Source organism: Pipra filicauda, unplaced genomic scaffold, assembly GCF_003945595.2.
Source record: "Pipra filicauda isolate LSUMZ 115617 unplaced genomic scaffold, ASM394559v2 scaffold54_size4384275_pilon, whole genome shotgun sequence".
Lineage (NCBI taxonomy): Eukaryota > Metazoa > Chordata > Aves > Passeriformes > Pipridae > Pipra > Pipra filicauda.
The window spans coordinates 3,963,375-3,982,348 of NW_024104698.1; the positions used below are offsets into that span (position 1 = coordinate 3,963,375).

Sequence of the window (18,974 nt, forward strand, 5' to 3'; positions counted from 1 at the left end):
TTTGGAGGAAAAAGCCCCTGTGACCAGTTGTGTTTCTTAAAATAAAAGGTTAAATGATGTATGAAAACTAGGGGAGAATGCATATCCCCTTGTCCTATTCCTGTATCTCCATCTAGGGTAGTGGGAGAGGAATTAAATTCATTTTGTTAGAAAAAAGGGAGAGACTACAACTGGCAAATACAAAGGCAAAAAGATTCCTAAAGGAATTGCAGAAGTCCACGAAGTCAGTGAAAAATGCTTTTTCCGTGATTTTTTTCAGGTGGGTTAGAAAAGTAGAGTGCCACCAGCAATTCAACTAAAAATAACACCTTTTAAATGGATACTGTAGGAGTTTGGCTGATTAGGGAAAGGAACTTCCACTGTTTGATAGACTATAGTGAAACCACAGCAAACTAAAATGACCAAAATATTTTTGCATGGTGCCCCTCCAGCCTCCTCTCAATTCAAACCAGTTCTGCATCCCGCACCAGTCAGTTCCCTGTGGCTTCTGCCACCTCCTTGAGACCACCACAGCCACCACCCGTCCTACCACCTCCTCCTTGTATGTATCACTGCCACAGGCACCCATGTGAACCTCAGAAATAAAAATTTGTGCTGTAATCTGGCAGACAAAGTTATAGCCAAGTTACAGCAAGTTCAAATGAGTGGAAACTGATTTTCAGACTAGTAATAAGACCCACATTTCAAAGTGAGCCTAATTAGTGTCTGTAACCAAAGGTTGTGGTGGATTTTGCTTCCCTGGAAATTTTTAAATGAAGACCAACTGAGCTTTTGGGTTTTCTTTTTTTCTCAAAAGTTATCCTCAAGTTCAAATGAGAGCTAATTTGGGCAAATCTTACTCCTGGGTTTAAAGCAAATATCCACATGGGTTTCACTGTACTAATAACCTATGAATCTGTGGAGAGCTCCTTATGTCAAATTATTCTTCCCAAAGCTTTATACATGAAGTTTCACCTTGGCTAAAAATCCTCACACTCCACAAAAACTCCTTGGACATAGAAGCAGCATTGAGCACTGCATGGATATGGGGTTGGGTTCCCCCTGAGGGGACACTCCACCACCTGCACACTGCTCCCATGGACATGGGGAAACTGCCCAAGCTCAGGAAGGCATCTCCTGCTTTGATCCCTTCTCTCACTCCCTTTTGAGTCATTCTGAAAGCAAATATTAAGAGATTTCCAGATTAGTGTCCCCAAATACCCTCCCTTCGTGCATGTGAAATAGTTCCTTCTCCCTTAATAACATCCTTCATGAGCCACGTGAAGGTGCGTTCCCTCATTTTATCTCATCATCTTCCTCTCCTTCACTGCCTACATTGTTTGCTTTTGTACAACCACAGAAAACCTCAACACTTGCATGGCTCTTGCCTTCTGTTTTGGTCACCAGCATCGGCCCACTATCACCAGTATCAATGCTCTTTGAAATCTGACAGCCAAGCTGGCAGGACACCAGGTTCTTTTTCTGCTAAAACATCCATCAAGAGGGGAGGAGATTTAGTCATGTGTAAAATGGGGCCAACAACCATTGCTAAACCATTTCAAAAAGGTGTTGTGAGGCTCTGCTGGACTCCAACACTCCCTTGTTGACCAAATTCAGCGTGGTCAAATTCTGCATGGCCAGAAATTTGAGGCAATTTCACTGAAAATCAAGGCAGATCCAGCTTATTTCTACCAGCAGCAGTTTTTGCCTCTTAAGTTGTATTTTTTAATGTAAGAATTGCAGAATTGGGCCTCTTAAACCATCCAGTCTCTGAAGGGCATATGATACTCCTCTACCTGTCTTCTACCAAACACAGTCATGGTCTGAGAAGGACCAAATTCTCCTGCATTTTATGGAACCAAGCATAAACTCATACTGTGCAATTAATGAAACTAAATTCAGCGCAACAATGACCCAAGGCCATGGAGACTTCAGGGCAAAATCATAGAATCACAGAATGTTTTGCATTAGAAAGGACCTTTTAAATATCATCTAGTCCAACCCTCCTGCCATGGGCACTGGCACCTTCAACTAGATCGGGTTGTTCAAAGTCCTGCTTAATGTGGCCTTGAATGTTTCCAGGGATGGGTCATCCACCACCTCTCTGGGCAATCTGTGGCCGTACTTCACTGTTCCCAGAGACAATTTCATCAAAACCAATCTAAATTGACTCTCCTTCAGTTTAAAGCCATTCCCCCCTTGTTGTGTCACTCCATGCTCTTGTCAAAAGTCCCTCCCCAGCTTTCTTGTAGCCTCTTCAGGGGAGGGGGATAAAATAAGTGAACATGGTGTACCAAAGATCTTCACGTATGGAGACTGATTCCCTCTCTGTGTCAGGACACATGTGGTCCTTCATCAGCCACCATTACTGGCTCCGTTGTAGGTAGAAAATTAACAGCAATTTCACAAAGAGAATGGAGAAATCATCAAATGCTTTTGCACAAGGATGAAACAAAGAGTTCTATCCCACAGCCTTCCTGTTAGGAGCTTATTGACTTTATTGGGAACACACATTTAGGTAATGGCTCAGAATCTGGCCCTTTGAAAGTCTGGAATTGAGGGCCCGGTTGCCCCATTAACAATTAGCATTCTGTTTACAAAACCCAGCAGAGTCAGTAAGAATAATCATTACAAAACATGCTCAGACTGTGATTCCGGTTTAAGTTAATATAATTTTAATGAGTTCTTCAGAAAAAGCCTGGCACTTATGGAAAATTTCCTTAATTAATATCAGACCCTAAATTAGTAATAAAAAAAGAGCCCTGAATATCATTTGGTCTCAAGCTGGAACTAAAGTATGTTTTGGCATCATTACTAACTGTTAGCAGCAAGTTCTGGAAACAGATGCAAATCTTGATATGTGTCCTAAATATAAAACACATTGCAAAAAAAGCTCAGATAAAAATATATCTATACATCCACATATATTTGAGTGTGCTATTTCCTGCCTGTATCAGCAACAAATTTATTCCATTTCAAAACATTCCACTTGTTTCTTTTTGGTATTTTTTTAAATCCCTTATTTCAGGAATAAAACTCCTTCCCTCTGTCTTCATTTTTCCTGTTTGTTTCCTTCCCCAACAGCTGTTTTAAGTAAATGAGAAGGGCTTAAAGACAGGCATTATAACATTCAAACATCTGAAAATCAGCCCACTTGTTTTACCACCTAAATATGGGCATAGGTGCCTAATTTGAGGCCACCCACGCTAGAAAAATTTGAGGTAAGGATCATGCAACACATCTTCTGGACAATTGCTCCAATGAAAGGCTCAACCCAGTGGAGAGGCTGCCACTGAAAGCCCACAGACAAGTGCCAAGGTGCTGAGATTCCCAGGTGGCACCAAGTGGGCAGGAGACTAAAAATGGAAAACCTGTGGCGAACAAAATAAATAGAACCACTGAAAAATAATGAAAAAAAAAAAGGGAAGGCAAGTTACAAGTTTAGGGAAGGCAGCAAAATGAGCGGGTTGTTTCTGAAGACCTGAGCTCCCCCAAGTTCTTTACTTTGCCTTGACTCAGTGTCACCTCGCAGGGAAAGCACTGAACGTTAGTGAGGAGAAATGGAGACAGAGACAACCTTGAGTCTTTTGGCTTCCGTTTAATTAAAAAAAAAAAAAAAAGAAGACAGAGTGAAAACTGTTATAGTCACCAAGAAAAACATCACAGCATAGCAAGAGCACCAGAAACCGAGTTGGCTTCTTGGGTTTGCCAGGAGCCTGAGACAATATTGCTGAAGCGTGAACTGCTCATTCATTTCAGGGGCTGCTAACACTAAGGCCGTGCTGGCAATAGGCACAGTATTAACTGTTTTTCTGCTTCCCAGAGCACATAAAGAAGAAAAGAATTGTATTTTGGAGGCAGCAACAGCGCCTTCTCTTATTAAGAGTCCCTTCCTGAAATGTGCTTATTGCCCACAACATTTAATCAAGTTAACAGGAAGAAAGGGATGCAAGAATAGCTACTTCCATGGCCAGAGTTTCTACTTTTTCACTGTAAAGTTTTCTGAGCTCCTTAGCAGAAGATAAACATTTCTTTCAAAGTTAGTACATTTCAAAGACCAAATTCCCCCCAAAATGGAAAATCCTTGTTAAAGAGATCATGTGAGCACATGACATTAGCGAAATCCAAGGTAATTCACATCCAGCGTTAGAAACCCAAGATGACAACCAGTACAGGACCACAAGAAAAAAAAAAAGCCCATCACTGTCACTCACTTTCTCATTAACATAAAAACACTAAATCCAGAGGGTCAGCTGGAGCTGCTTCCATTATATGTGGGTTTTTATTTTAAGATTTTTAGACTTACAAGAATGAAAATTAAATTGTCTAAAGGAACAGTAGTGTCACTGATTAGGGTATGGCTGGCATTGCATTTATACTTGCCAGCACTCAGTGAGCTGTGAGAACAGGAATGTTTCCTAAATTCAGTTTTTGATGAGGGTCCAGGATGGCCCAAACTGTTGTGGTGATATCTACAGAGCGAGACAAATTAATGGGAAAGCTTGGCTATACTTGAACTAGCAAACAGCCCAGGGTCGGGGCACATTCCCTGGCTCTAAATCTAGTTAGGATGGTCTGGCCACAGATGTAATATTAAATCCTGAATCCATAATGGGGTGGCTGCCTCTGAGCTGCCCACAGGAACAGGTTTGGGACTCTGCTCATTTCCAAACCACAGCTGGGACCTGTTTGCAACAGTGTTGGCCAACCCAGTTCAAAACCAACCTTCCTGACAATTTAACAGTACCGGTATTTTACAGTCCAGCCCTACCACTGTGTAATTTGTTACACAACTTTCAGGCCATTTAAATTCAGACGGTCTGCAGTCCTTTGTTTAGAGACTGAGCCCAGTGTCTCCCTCATCTGTCTCAGCTCATCCCTCATCTATCTCGGTGTGTCTCTCATCTATCTCAGTGTGTCCCTACTCAACGACGCAGTAAATATAAAGACAGCAAAGTCCACCCTAAATGCTGCAGGGACTTCAGCACATGAGACATCAGGTTCTGGGCATGGTGGCACACCCTCAACTGACAAATATCTAGAAAGAGTGCAAGCCCAGAGCTGGAAATGGTAGGTTTGCTGATTTGTCCTGCTATTTAGATTCAGTTTTAATTTTCTCCTTTGTCATACGGCATTTGTCAAGCACAGGACAGGCTCTTCCACAGCCAGCATTGAATGTGTTTGTGGTACACTTACAGGGCAGGTCCTCCAGCATCTAAAGACCTTGGCTCTGCAAGAGTCTCTCAAAGGTGAATCAAAAAGCAAGAGACTAGTGTTTAGGGAGAAGGGTGAGGAGGTGTAGGAAAAGTGTAGGGGAAGATGAAGTCTCGCCACCTTCCCCTTCTAAGGATTCTCAACAAAATTAAAATCAAGCTCAAACCCTGCAGCAGCAGAGCAGGTCGAGGTCAGGGAGAGGTAGGGTTAAAGCAGGACTAGAGTGTAACAAGGCTGTGATATGCATATGTTTATGGGACAGTTAAATTGTCTCTTAAATCACCTCACCAAAGGCACACTATCAGATCAGACATGCCTGTACCTGAGCTACTCACCGAGGCTTGCTTCAGAGCTCATGGAGACAAACAGGCTCTTCCCAGGCACAGCCAGGGATGAGCACAGCTCACCTGCAGACTGGTCAAGTCCTTCAAATGCCAGTTTGTCCTCACTGACTCAAAAGGGAGCTGAGGGTGGGTGTTTAGAAGAGGATGTCTTCCCTGAGGACATCTATACCCCTCCCCCCTTCACCTGCCTGGGAGCAACCTGCTTGTGACTGCAGGAACAACACGACCTGTACTCCCTGCTCTGAACCTTCAATGTTCAGAGGACTTGCTGGATCAGCCCCAAAGCACTATGTAAAATGGCTGGGATGTGTATATTTATATGAATCATATACATTAATTACATAATAGACACCCATGCTCCCCATCCCACATGCACTTTGGTTATGCATAGGACACAAAGACTGAGTGCATTCACTATGAATCATGCAATAAGACTACATCCCTCAGGCAAACTCTCTCTAAAATGACCATTTTCACATATATTCCCATGGTTTCCACTACAATATTATTTAATTAAGACTATTAATCTGCTGGGCCACCAACTTTCACTGTCTTCTGGGGAAGTCTGAGCAGACAGACATTTTAATAAAATATGGGGAATCCTACTCTTTTTATGACTGAGCTGGTGCAATAAGGTAAGGCAATTTCATGGCCTCTTGAGCTTGGTTTTTTAATTTGTTTTTGATATGAACGTGAGACTTATGGACTGAGAGATCACTCATTCAAAAATTGTATGAAAGATGTCACATAATCTTTTTTTGCTTTGCTTTTCAACTAGTGCTGTTGAATACTGCCCTAATACATGGAACACATCAATAATGAGTTGTAGGACAGTGCAAACAGGGCACTGATCCCCATTTGGAAAATAAAAGACGAACACTTTCAGTTTGAAAGCCACGGGCACACATTTACATGTGACTGCAGCATGCATGCAAGCATGTCAGTTGTGAAAAGAAATCAGTCTAGACACTGACAGGACCAGTTCAGCCACATTACTGCAGCCTACCCAAATAACTCCTCAGGGTTACAGCCTGCTGCCCTTTTCCCCTCTCCCTTGGGACGTGGAACTGCATGTACTGCTATGGCAGTTCCCTGTCACCTCCTATTCTATAGCCCCAAACCTCTGCTGATGCTCAGTCTAGTCTGGGATTCAAACACAGGTGGTCTCATCACCAAGAATCAAGGAATCATGGTTGGAAAAGACCATCAAGTCCGGCCGTTAACTCAGCACCACCATGTTCACCACTAAACCACGTCCCTAAATACCTCATCTACATCCTTTTTCGACACTTCTGGGGATGGTGACTCCACCAGTGCCCTGGGCAGCCTGTTCCAATGCCTGACAAATGTTTCAGTGGAGAAATTTTTCCTAATACCCAATCTAAACCTCCCCTGGTGCAACCTTAGATTATGTCCTCTTGTCCTATCCTTGTTGCCTGAGAGAACAGACTGACTCCTACCTGGCTACAACTTCCTTTTAGGGAGTTGAAGAGAGCAATAGGTTACCGCAGAGCCTCCTTTTCTCCAGGCTGAGCCTCCTCACAGCTTCCTCAGCTGTTTCTCATCAGATTTGTGCTCCAGACCCTTCCCCAGCTCTGTTGCCCTTCTCTGGACTTGCTCCAGCATCTCAATGTCTTTCTTGAATTGAGGGGACCAAAACTGAACCCAGGATTCAAGATGAGGCCTCACCAGTGCCCAGCACAGGGGGACGGTCACTGCCCTGGTCCTGCTGCCACATTATTGCTGACACAGGCCAGGAGGCCACTGGCCTTCTTGGCCACCTGGGCACACTGCTAGCTCATGTATCTAATCCCAGGATGGGGAGGAACACCACTGCTTTGGCCATGGGATGGGTGTGTTTCTGGTCAAGGGAGAACCATCAAAAGTAGTTTTTGAGGGTTGCCTCTGACAATAAAACCAGGAGCTACTCTTCTGGAGGACATTATTGCTTTACTAGATAGAATATTTTCAACGTGTGGGTGAACACAACTTCAGCAGTTGTCCAGGCAGAGCCATGGAAGTTTGTAGAAGCTTGTGGGTGGGTGATGTTAAATTGTGGTAGATAGGAAGTTCTGTGCCTGTAGGTGTGACAGCCAAGACCTAAGGGGGAAGTTTTACCCATTTTTCTTCCTGCATGATGTTAGGCAACAGGCAGTAAACATGGCACTCATTAAAATGACCTTGTATACTTTTAATAGCCTCGATAATCAGATTTCTGCCACTGTATCGGAAAGCAAGGTTTGTTTTTATTCAAGGCCTTGTAAAACTCTAATTTCTCCCTCATGCATCAGAGATGCCTGAAGTTTTCTAAGGATTTTAGTGTTTCTTAGCAGTCATTTTCTACCCCCTTCAAAGCTCTCTTCTCTTCTGAAAGATGTGTCAAGTAACTGACTGGAGATTCGCACGTTTCTTTGAGTGTGAGGGATGAACTGGTTGCTGTATAGGGCAGCTTAAAACTTGCATTTCTCTCTCTATTTAGACATAGGAGGGGGCAGATTCTGTCCTCCATCCCTGTGGCACTGCCAGGTAAAAACTCTTGAGAGGAACCGCAGGGTTTGCAGCTGGGGCTGCAACGTGCCTCCTTGCATCCCAAGCATCCAAGCTGGTCCTCCAATGGCGCTCTCTAGTTCCGAAGAGAGAATTTCCATTCTGAAATTCTATTTCCATCAGAAAACACTGTAGACAACCTCTGGCACTTGTGGAAGATCAAAGTACCCTTTTTCAGCCTGGAATCTAACTGGGTGCAGGATCCCCACACTGGGAAAAGTTAAGGGCATTGCAGAGGCACCAGTTGAGCCCCAGAAAGATGAAGGACAAGAAGCGCGAAGGGAACTGACTGCAGAGTACGGCAGAAAAGTTCAGTCCGCGGCCACACAACTTACACAGCCAGGTCTTTTAGTCATTCTGCCTGTGCCCACATGCCAGGCACTCACGTCTGAATACACACAGACAAGCAAGGGCTGCAGGGCAAGCATGCGGCGTACAGCTGCCAGGTCCCAGCCGAGCCTCTCCTGCAGGTATTGCTGCGGGCACAATTGCAAAAATAACCCATTTGACAACACAGACCATCAGGAGGCTCTGACTCAAAGGGAACCTGTTTCGGGCTAAACAAAGCATTTCCTCAGCATCAAGCTGATCAGGTTTTTTGACCCAAGTCAGCGCGTTGCACAGAGAGCCCACAGGAACCTGCTCCACCATCCTCAGACCACATGGAGATCTTTGGCATCTCTGCAAGGCAGAGTGCACTATGGCTGCAGAGGGTTTTGCAGCTGTTTGTTTGAGAAACAAAGCTTCCCTCCTCCAAGATGAAAGAAATCAAGGAGTCTATGCTAATCAAATCCTACATGCCTGCTGGCTGCAGTTCAGCTTGTCAGGGATGCAGCTCAGCGGAGTGATCAACATTTCCAGTGCTATGAGCTCAGTGGAAGGGGAAAACACGACAGCAAGAAATTCACCTGGCTCGGAGTCAAACAGGTGTATGGCAGCAGCATTCAAGATTATAATAATATCTTGCAAACATGCAAAAAATAGATGTAATAAGACTGATACTTTGGTTTTCATTAATGAATCATAAAGGCTTTCTTTACATTACACATGCTTTTTTGGCATACGCTGCTAATATTTCCACACTTGCAAGGTTGGATTTTTAATACTGAGCCTCCCTCCCCTAAGGTTCCCCATTTTTGGCAAGATGTACAAGGTGACTGTATGCCATGACAGGCTCTCTCTTACTTTGGGGCAATCAGATTACTTTACACAGATGGTTTTATCACTGAGACCATTAGAGATGAATTGCGCAGCATGTAAATGTGTTTGATTAAAGAAAAAAGGTCTCAGTTCCTCACTGCTGTCTTTTCTATGTTCCTAAACATATTTCCTCTCTCCTGCATCATTCCAAATGACAATTTGTCCAATCTTTACCTTAAAGTAACTCAGCTTGTTTCTGATAGGCATCTTAAATACACATTAACTAAAGAAACAGGCTTTCTTGAGCTACTGGATTGAAATGCAGGAGAATGAGCCTCAGCCTTAACTATTGAGGAAATAAGGGCCCCTATCTCTCAGGATGCCTAACATCACACACCCCACAAAAGTAAAGCACAAAGAAACAGAGAATATCACAATTAATTTAAAACATAGAATCACAGAATGGTTTGGGTTGGAAGAGACCTTAAAGATCATCTAGTTCCAACCCCCCTGCCATGGGCAGGGACACCTTCCATTTAGACCACATTGCTCAAAGCCCCATCCAACCTTGTTTTGAACACTTCCAGGGATGGGACATCCACAGCTTCTCTGGACAACTTGTGCCAGTGCCTAATTACATGCAAATAATCATCCTCTTGTAGGGGAAATAAAAAAAAAAAATAAAAAATTGTTCATAGAATCAGGTTTACAACTTAAAAATAGCCTGATCTGAAATGGACTTTGATTCATTCAAGTGACACATGCTCAGAACAACACAGCAGCATTTCCACCTCAAAAAAAAAAAAAGGGACTTTGACCCCTGTCTGCCATGCAGAAACTCTAATATCACTGCTGAGCTTTGCTCTCCTTGCTAAGGTTTGTCTGAGGCCACGGAGGCAGCCGCTGCCAGTCCTGTTCCTCTCTGTGTAATTGTTTTAGGCAAAACACAGTCTTTACCTGAGAGGCGTCTGGGCACATCGGTAATGGCTGGAAGTCCTGTGCCTCGAGTGGAGGACAGGGGAGTTGTGGAGTGAATGGACGGTGAAGTCATCTGGCTCAAGTAGGATGGGTAAGACTGGTCATAGGACCATGGCGGGGATGACTGCGCCTGCCTGGGGTCTGGGGAAAACAAACAAACAAAAAAAAAAAAAAAGAGAAAAAGAAAAGAAAGAGAATTTTTTTAAAAGGAAGAAAAATTTTAGGGTATCAACAGCCTAACTGAAAGAAGTGGATTTACTGAACATACATACTATCAGTGCTACGAGGAATGAGAATGTAATGAAACACAACTTGCTCCTCTACAGCTCAACCCTTTCAAGCCTTGGTCTGTGCCTTTCCCTTCCCAGAACAACTTTTTGGGGAAATGAGCAGAGCAGAGAGCAGAGTTTTAAAAGATCCAGCAGCTGTGCTGTGTCTCTCTTCCAACAGTGGTATATCGAGAATGGCCAGTCCTCAAGGTTTCAGACAGAAGCAGAGAGCAAGGATGAGCCCCAGGTCTGAGCTTAGGAAGTGGACATCATACAATCATAGAATCATTCAGTTTGGAAAAGACCTCTAAAATCATTAGGTCCAACCATTAATCCAGCACTGCCAGGTCCATGACTTGCCTCTAAGCACCACATCTATAAGTTTTTTGAACACTCCCAGGGATGGTGACTTCACCACTTCCCCGGCAGCCTGTTCCAATGCCTGAACACCCTCTCAGTGATGAAATTTTCGTAGCATCCAGTCTAAATCTCCCCTGGTACAACCTAAGGCTGTTTCCTTCAGGGGTGAGGAGACTCTACAGACAGCATTTGACATGCGTGTCAAGCTGTTATACAGTTCAAACACCACACAGTAGTGTTTTCAATGCTGAAAATACTAAGCAAAGAGCAAAATGTGATTAATCTTATCAGCAATCCATCCAAAAATGTCACATTTGGATACTGGCCCAATTACTTACAGTTCCCTCAATTACAAAATATGAAATCAAATGGTTTGGGGGAACTATTGGAAGCTAATGATCCCTTTTGATGTACTTGTGACAGCCCACTGTGGGGGAAATGATTTTAAGGATAAATAGAGTTTAATGTTTTCTGAAGCACTTATGGAATAACTAAGTGAGAGAGATGGAGACCTAGTTTTACTCACTGGTGTTTGGATTTATAAACCTTTTGTTCTCAGTTAATATCTGATGATAAAGATACCACTGAATGCCTCATAAATTATGATTTTTATTTCTTTACATCAATAAAAACAAAGCACTTTGAACCCCAAAGTTTGTTTTGAGCACTCCACAATAAACAGAAAACTATCTCTGAACCAACTCATAGAAATTGTAGCACACCTCTTCAAATCCTGCCCAGTATTTTCAGGGAAGCACATCAGGCTCATTCCACTTGAAGAACAAGCTCTATCAGAGCACTGTGCTAAAGCCCTGCTTTGCAGACAGCAATGTGACAGCCACATGGTGTAAGCAAAGGCACTTCTTCAGGAAATTCAACTTTTTTTTCTTTTTTTTTTTTAAACTCCTTTCCCTGTTCTTCCACACAGCAAAACCTTGTAGATTCAGCTATTCCTTGTTTATTATTTCTGTTCAGACATGATTTGTTTAAAGAGATGTCTGGAAAGCAGATACTTCCTCGAAGCAAAATAACTATATAGATATATATAAAAAAACAACATTCCAATTTAATTTTAAGAGGATTTTCCTGGAGTTTGCCATTTATATTAGAGCTGAGTAATATAAATGGTTAATATAAACTCCTCAGAAATGCAAAGGACACTTGATCATTAAATGTAATGAACTTCTTTGTTTTAACATTTTCAAGGCCAGGATTGTATAGATTGGCACAGTTTCAAATCTGACTGACTGCTTGTTGTTACATCTGATATCGACATATTTCTCTGCCTCATTCCACTACAATAATCCACCATGCAGTCAATGGTAAATGATCTTCAACTGGGAACAGAAAGCTTAGGCTTGCTGGGAAAACAATCTTAAAATTAATGATGTATTAGGAGCACAATCTCAAATCCAAAATCCTTCAAACTCTAATAAGAGTTTTTCAATCTCTGCTTCCGAATCCAAAACAAAGTCTCTTAAAGTTTTGGGGTTAGGTCAGCTCCAATGCTGGAAGGAAATAACGTAGCAGGTAAAGGCTGGGTTAAAAAATTCACAGTAGAAGATGTTTTTACATCATTTTGGTCTAAGACAGTGGAAACCTTAGGAGAGGAACTGCATTCTGGAGATTCATGCCACTCTTGGTGGTGTAATCCTTGTGGCACAAGAAGCTCTTGAGCATTTCTGGCACCCTCATTACTTTGAACACCCATGCAAGACTTGGTTTTACACTTAATTTCCTTAATCCAGCAACTGTGAATGCCTGCATGGACAAAAGAATGATGAATGGCAAAAAGTTGTCTTTCAAAGGCTTATGTGGTATTTCAAAACAGTATCATACTGTGCTGTCAGAGGCAGGATATGAGGCTGGATGGAGTCAGTTGAGCCCAAAACATATCATACATTCTTACAATATCTACCTTAAATAGATCAGTCTTCTCAGGGAACAGGAAATAATGAAGAGGAAAATACTCAACCAAATTGAACATCAGATGATGTATCAGAGCTCAGTGACTGAGGAGAAGGTCACAGTACCCCAGGCTAGAGGGTTACTACGATTCCTCCACATCAAGGTGCAGCTGAGGTCATGGTTGAGGCAGGCTGGAGAATTTCGTCCTGGGGCTGACTGGCTCAAGTGTTATCTTTGGCCCGCCGGGAAACCCAAAAGTGAAGATACAAGTTTCACCAGAGTAAATGCCCTAAAGCCAATCTCTGCTGACTGATGGCGGTCAAGGCTTGCACACAGATACGAGAGAAGAGAGCGGTGAAACACCATTGCCTTTGCCAAGTCAAAGGTGACCCATTAGCCCACAGGGCAAACGTCACTGCTCAGCAGCATTGCCCAATCCCCAGCAAAAAATGCCATAAGACAGAGCCCAAAGCTGCCCCATCTAGTCCCTGAAGATGGACATGCAGCTGGGTCCCACGTGGCATCCTCTAGTTCCACCAGAAGATGGTCCTGGCAATGATGCTGGAGCAGTGACTTTGGCCACTGAGGCCCAGTCAGCCCATTTCTTCTGGTCCCACACATCACCAAACTCCCTTGGGCAAAGAAGGTGATGGGAACACCACAGGGATGTGCCAGCCACCACAACAGCACTTCCAGGGCAGATCCACACAGATGCTTCTGAGGGAAACACAACAACGCTCTCCTCTTAGGAGGGTCACCTCCTCCTCGCTTGGGCACAGAAGGGGTGGGATGACTGTTTAGCACATACCATTGGGGAAGAAGCTATGAGTGGATTTGTGAGAGATTTTCCTTGGCCTTCTCCACCACAGACCAACTTCCCCATTCACTGTGGCTGGTGGGCCCACACATGTCCACAGGGTCCCTGTGGACCACGGACTTTGCACTGTCATCCAAAGCACCACGTGCTCTGCAGGCACAGCACATCTTCCCAATCACAAAAAGCCCAGAGCAGATGAGAAACCTTAAAGCTCTGAGGCAGAGTGAATGTGGATTCCTCCCTAAAGGAATACCTCCAAAGCAAGGGAAAGCATTAATATAAAAATAAAATTACAGCTCGGGAGAAGGCCCCCCCGCCTTCCCGTGCAGCAGCCACTCTGAGCTGGCATTTACACTTGAAAACTTTGGAGTGATTACTGAGAGCAGTCCTCCTTTTGTAAACATTTCTGTTATGCCTGCGTGGGTGTGAAGGGAAGTGCGGCTCTCAGCGTATTCCTTCACAGCAGGGCATATCATGGGTATGCTAAGAAAGCCTGGGCACAGTTCAGCTGAAACAAATCAGCAGGGCGAGGCCTAAACTAATGCACAGACAGCTCCATCCTGTTTGCACTTCCAGGTGAACCTCAACAAATTGGGAAATATTGAGTATTGCATATTATTTTGTGTCTGGGTTTTACTGTCTCACTTATAGTCATGAGAGATATCCAGGTTTCTTGACCCTTTGTGGTCTGTGACTGACTGTGTCAAATGGACTGTGGAAACTGATGTTTAATGGACAATAAGTGTCTTTAAGAATCAGTCCAAGATTGGATGCACTATATAAAACTAAAAGTAAAAATGAAAGAATGGAAAAAAACCTCTAGTGACCCATTCTCCCACCAACAGCATTGACTCTCCAGCACCATGACTTCTCTTCTTTCAATTCTTTCAGAATCACACATTTTGGGTTGGAAGGGACCTTAAAGATCATCTAAAGTTCCAGCCCACCCGCCATGAGCAGGGATACCTTCCACGAAGTGCACACAGAGAGAAGAAAAAACCTGCACATATCCCTGAAGAACAAGTTTTACCACCACTTTGGCGCTGGATTATGAAGCACAACAATTCACTATAGGAAAAAGTCAATTCCCCATTTTCCAAGCTGAGTTACATGACCAGAGCATGATCACAGGCTGGCAGCTCCTCAGCGTACCATCTATAAAACCCAGATGTCACACGTCTCACTCTCATCTAAACCCAGCCATCAGCTCTAGCACTGGCTGCTGCTGGTTGTAACAGTGCTACTGCCAATAGTAAAAAACAAGCTGTCTGGAGCTATCTTTGGTAAACACTTAAAGCAAATATCCTCACTTCTGATCGTAACAAAAGCAAGATGACTTTCTGCATGAGTAACTCAACTATTGTTGTAACAACAACCCCCCCGGCAAAACAACAACAACAAAATGCAATCTCCTCCTCTTCTCTGACTATTTCTTAGGCATTCTTAAAAGCCAAGGGCTTCATGTGAATTGCCCAGTTCAATCAATGAAGTCAAATCCAATGGAGTTACACCCCAATGTACAGAAGAGTAATTGAGACCAGATTTTGGTCTGAAGAACCTCTAAACCCATTTCTCCTTCCACCTCTTCAAGAGTCACATTTCTAAAAGGAAAAAAAAAAAAGATAAACTGAATGAATCATGCTACTAGGACCACTAAATTGTAAAAGGGGGTATGGGGGGGAAATAAAGTTAAAAGAATGCTTTAATAGGAGGGATACAAGCTTTACCAAATGGAGGTCCACAATGGCAACTCTCCAGTTGCCTGAAGGATGCAATCCATTTGCATTAAGTACAGCAGACTGCAGCCACCTTTGGGTTGCACTAGCAATCCCAGCTCCACCACCTCACCTGATGAGTCTTGTAGCTTTTACTCCACATTATAGTGAGTTGAAGGTATAATTCACCCTATAAGCCTATTACTTGGGCAATTTCTAAATTATCTATTCCAAGCAACTATGTACCTTGTCCAACGTGCTCTCAGATGGACGTGCACCAGCTATAAAGTGGTGGGTGCTTCAAAGAGCTGCTGGTCCCAGATAAAATACAGCCAATCCCTGGCAGGGCACTTGCACAGTGCTGGTCTAATAACAGCTACACCAATTCTGTTTCAAACCTGTCCTGTACCTGACGAGAGACCCTGCTGTCTGAGGCAGATGCTGCACAGCTCCATATCCAGAGCCAAGGACAGTGCTGGGGTGAGCACAGCTTTTTACCTTCTCCCTTACTCTGCAAAAGGACAGTGCCTGCAAGCCCTGAATGGGGAATTAAGGATGGCCCAGCTGGTACCATCCTCATCCTCTGAGAGTCAAAGGTGCTTTCTGCTCATGGTCCTCTGAGCAGACTCATAGCTAACAGTATCCCTGAAACCAGCCCCTGCCTGCCAGTGGACATGTGTCCCCTCACTACCTTCCAGGTTAGCCAGCTCCAAAGCCTTTAAATCTGATTCCTACCACCCTAAAAATTGTAAGAAATGAAAGCATAACATCCCTGAATTGAATGGGGAGGGGGAAGAGGAAAAGGGAAAAAAACCAGTTCACAGGACGTGCCTTCGAGGGCTGTTATTTCAGTGGTGAAAGTCACAGGTTGCCTATAGATCAGCTGGTGCCACAGTGGTGATGGAGCATGAAACCTCACTTAACTCCCACTTTGCTGTCCCTCAGCCCATCGAACACATTCCTGCCTTGCACCCGTGGCTTTTCCTGGCCTGCAGAAGCTAATCCTCACCAGCGTTTCAGAGAAATAAGTTTTCCTCATTTTGTACTGGAATATTGATGCCACAGCTCAGTGTCTGAATGAGAACGTAACTCGATACATGAGCAAGTTGTGTGAGTGCCGTTAGGGAGAGGGAAAAAAATAAAAAAGCAAATATACCAGTGTCCAAATGTGAACAGACAGGATTCCTGATTTACGGGCAGCAAGCAGGGCTCAAATTGGATCTGCACTGCCTCAGCAAAGGCATCTGCTTATTGGACCATTTGTTTTTTAATCACCCTTCGATGTAGCTTTTGCTGAATCCTAGTTAAAATGCCATGTTGAATAAGGGCAACTCTGTGCCTTGTCCTGCCACAGTCCAGTCCAGTGGTAGGTTAAGGACTGTGCTGTGATTTGTACAACCTGTACTCTGATACTCCAGGAAAATAAACACAATCTACACAGAGAAAAGAAATATAAGAGTGATCCCCAAAGTGCTGAGTTCTCTCAGGCTCAGGTGTGGGCCAGCCAGGCTTTAAATATTATTCCTGTTTAATCATGCAACAGCTATGTAAGACTTCAAGTGGAACGAAACAAAAACAGTTTATGTGCTTACTAGCAATAATATGGATTTTGTCATAGGAAACCAGTATTTACTGTTCAAGTTATTACGAATTAATTATTTTCCCTAAATTATTAGGTAAAAAGATTATGAAAGCTATTTCTAAAGGAATGCTTGGTTAATTCCAATAAAGGTAATAAAAAAATCCCTGTTTTTCAGAGAAGGGTCTAGTCTCCTTTTAATAGATACCCCAAGGCAGTGTCCATGTTAAGAAGCCAGTGGTATTCCAACTGCATATCCCACCACATCAAGGAAACTGGTGTTGGACACCCAAACACCTCGCTCCCTACCACCACACCGAACAGGCAGATGTTCAACAATTTCCCACACAACACCCGATCAAAGCGGTGCCTCGTCCACGCCATCACCTTTGTCTCTCATTGGCGTGGTCTGTGCAGCAAAGATCATCCCTTCATCCCAGAAGAACTCGGAGGGGCCGTCCGCAAAACGCACCCCAGCGCTTTGGTGGAACATCAAAGCACGTAGAGCTTTACAGATTGCAATCAAGGTCCTGAGGAGCACCAAAAAGCTTTGTGGGAAGTCAGTGCAATTCGCAGAGCTCGCACCCCTGTAACATGCTCACACAATGGCCTTACTAAATGGGAGGGCTACCAGAGAGCTAATGAGGAGCCTTTGGGGGCTGGGTGTTTGACTTTACTAAACTGAGGAGGAGAATAACATAAGGGTGGGGAATATCATGGCAAATACTGTATCAGACCACTTATTCACTACAAACTGAGTCCTATCATTTTGGGGGAAATGAGAGCAATTTGGGACGCTAATGTATCCCATGACCCTGAGTTTATCCAACAATAAAAACACATAATCCACAATGGATGGGAAAGCCAGCCTGCCTCCCTTGGCTCAGCTCACTTCCCTCTGCCCTACCAGCATTGCATTTTCCCTCTCTCGATGAAGTCTCAGCTGGTGCTTTGAAGTGCTGACTTAAATTTGCAGAGAAGGCAGTGAATGCCACACAGCTTTGTTTCCAGTCAGGCTTATTTAAAGCTCATCTGAAGTTTTCACCTCCCGGATCTGTAAATGCTGCTGCTGCTTCATAACGAGGCAGAGAAGTAGTCTATTAATCAAAGCCAGCAGAACGTTTTCTACGGGAGGCATTTATGTGAAGGAAAGCAGCATATGAGGTTACACTTAGTTAGGAAGAAAATTACAAGGGGATCTCAGTTCTTGTGCTTCGGGGCATAAGCTGATCACCAGATGAGGTCAGGAAGAATTTCACCCTCTTTAGTTCCTAGATATAGTGTTGCACAATAGGTAAACTATGGAGGCTCAAGGAAGAAGGAAAAAAGCTGCTTATAGCCTGGATTTCTCCCCCTGCTTTCTTGGGAGCTATGTCCAACAAACACTGTCAGACAGAAGATGGTTAGTTAGAAAAACTATTGGCCTTTATTCTGGCAGTTCTTACTCAGAAAATGATGCGCACAAGAGCCCTGACTTCACATGTTCTATGAACAAAATACTAAGCCTGGCCAAAAAAACCTGCTCTGAGAAGCTGGAGGGCATCAGATACCATGTAATGGGTACAACTAACATATTTATTATATTATAAACATTTTACACTAGTTAAAGTTAGACTTCTAGATATGGGAGAACTTTGCCATAGCTCATGGGAGCAATTTTTTTGTTGCAATTCCTTGAGTGCTTTGGGTTCAAATTAACTCACTGACTTCTCTTTCTTACTGCAAATTAATAAACCAGTTGAACTTAAAAAAAAAAAAAGGAGAAAAAGAAAGAAGAAGAAAGCCACAACACTTTGTTAAAACCACTAAGTTTCAGCTGGTATCATGTCAAAACCACTTGAAACATGAAACTAGAAATCTTCCTAGGTTGACTCAAAGACTATGTCTATACTAGGAGCGCTTTACCAGGAAAGGAATGCTGGTGTATAATGCTGGCAAAGGACTCCTGGTGTAGGTGCAACTATAGCAGCAGAACTGAGTATTAAATGGGTCTAGGAAATTTGAGCCAAGAGTTTTGCTGACAGACTTGTATCCAGGTGAAGCTCACCAACAGTTCGAGCAATTGGTCAGGGGTAACACCTCTTCACATCCTGGATAGACACAAATATGTCAACACAAATTCTG

At 43.5% G+C, this 18,974-nt stretch overlaps 1 protein-coding gene across 2 annotated transcripts in view; it reads right to left on the reverse strand.

The window, feature by feature from the left end:
- Window positions 1-18,974, reverse strand: part of RUNX2 (RUNX family transcription factor 2) — a 162,899-nt gene that overhangs the window by 87,341 nt on the left and 56,584 nt on the right. For both annotated transcript variants that reach the window (XM_027722392.2, XM_027722312.2), the window contains exon 5: window positions 10,182-10,343. In XM_027722392.2, coding sequence (XP_027578193.2) covers window positions 10,182-10,343 — 162 coding nt within the window. The remainder of the gene's footprint in view (window positions 1-10,181; window positions 10,344-18,974) is intronic.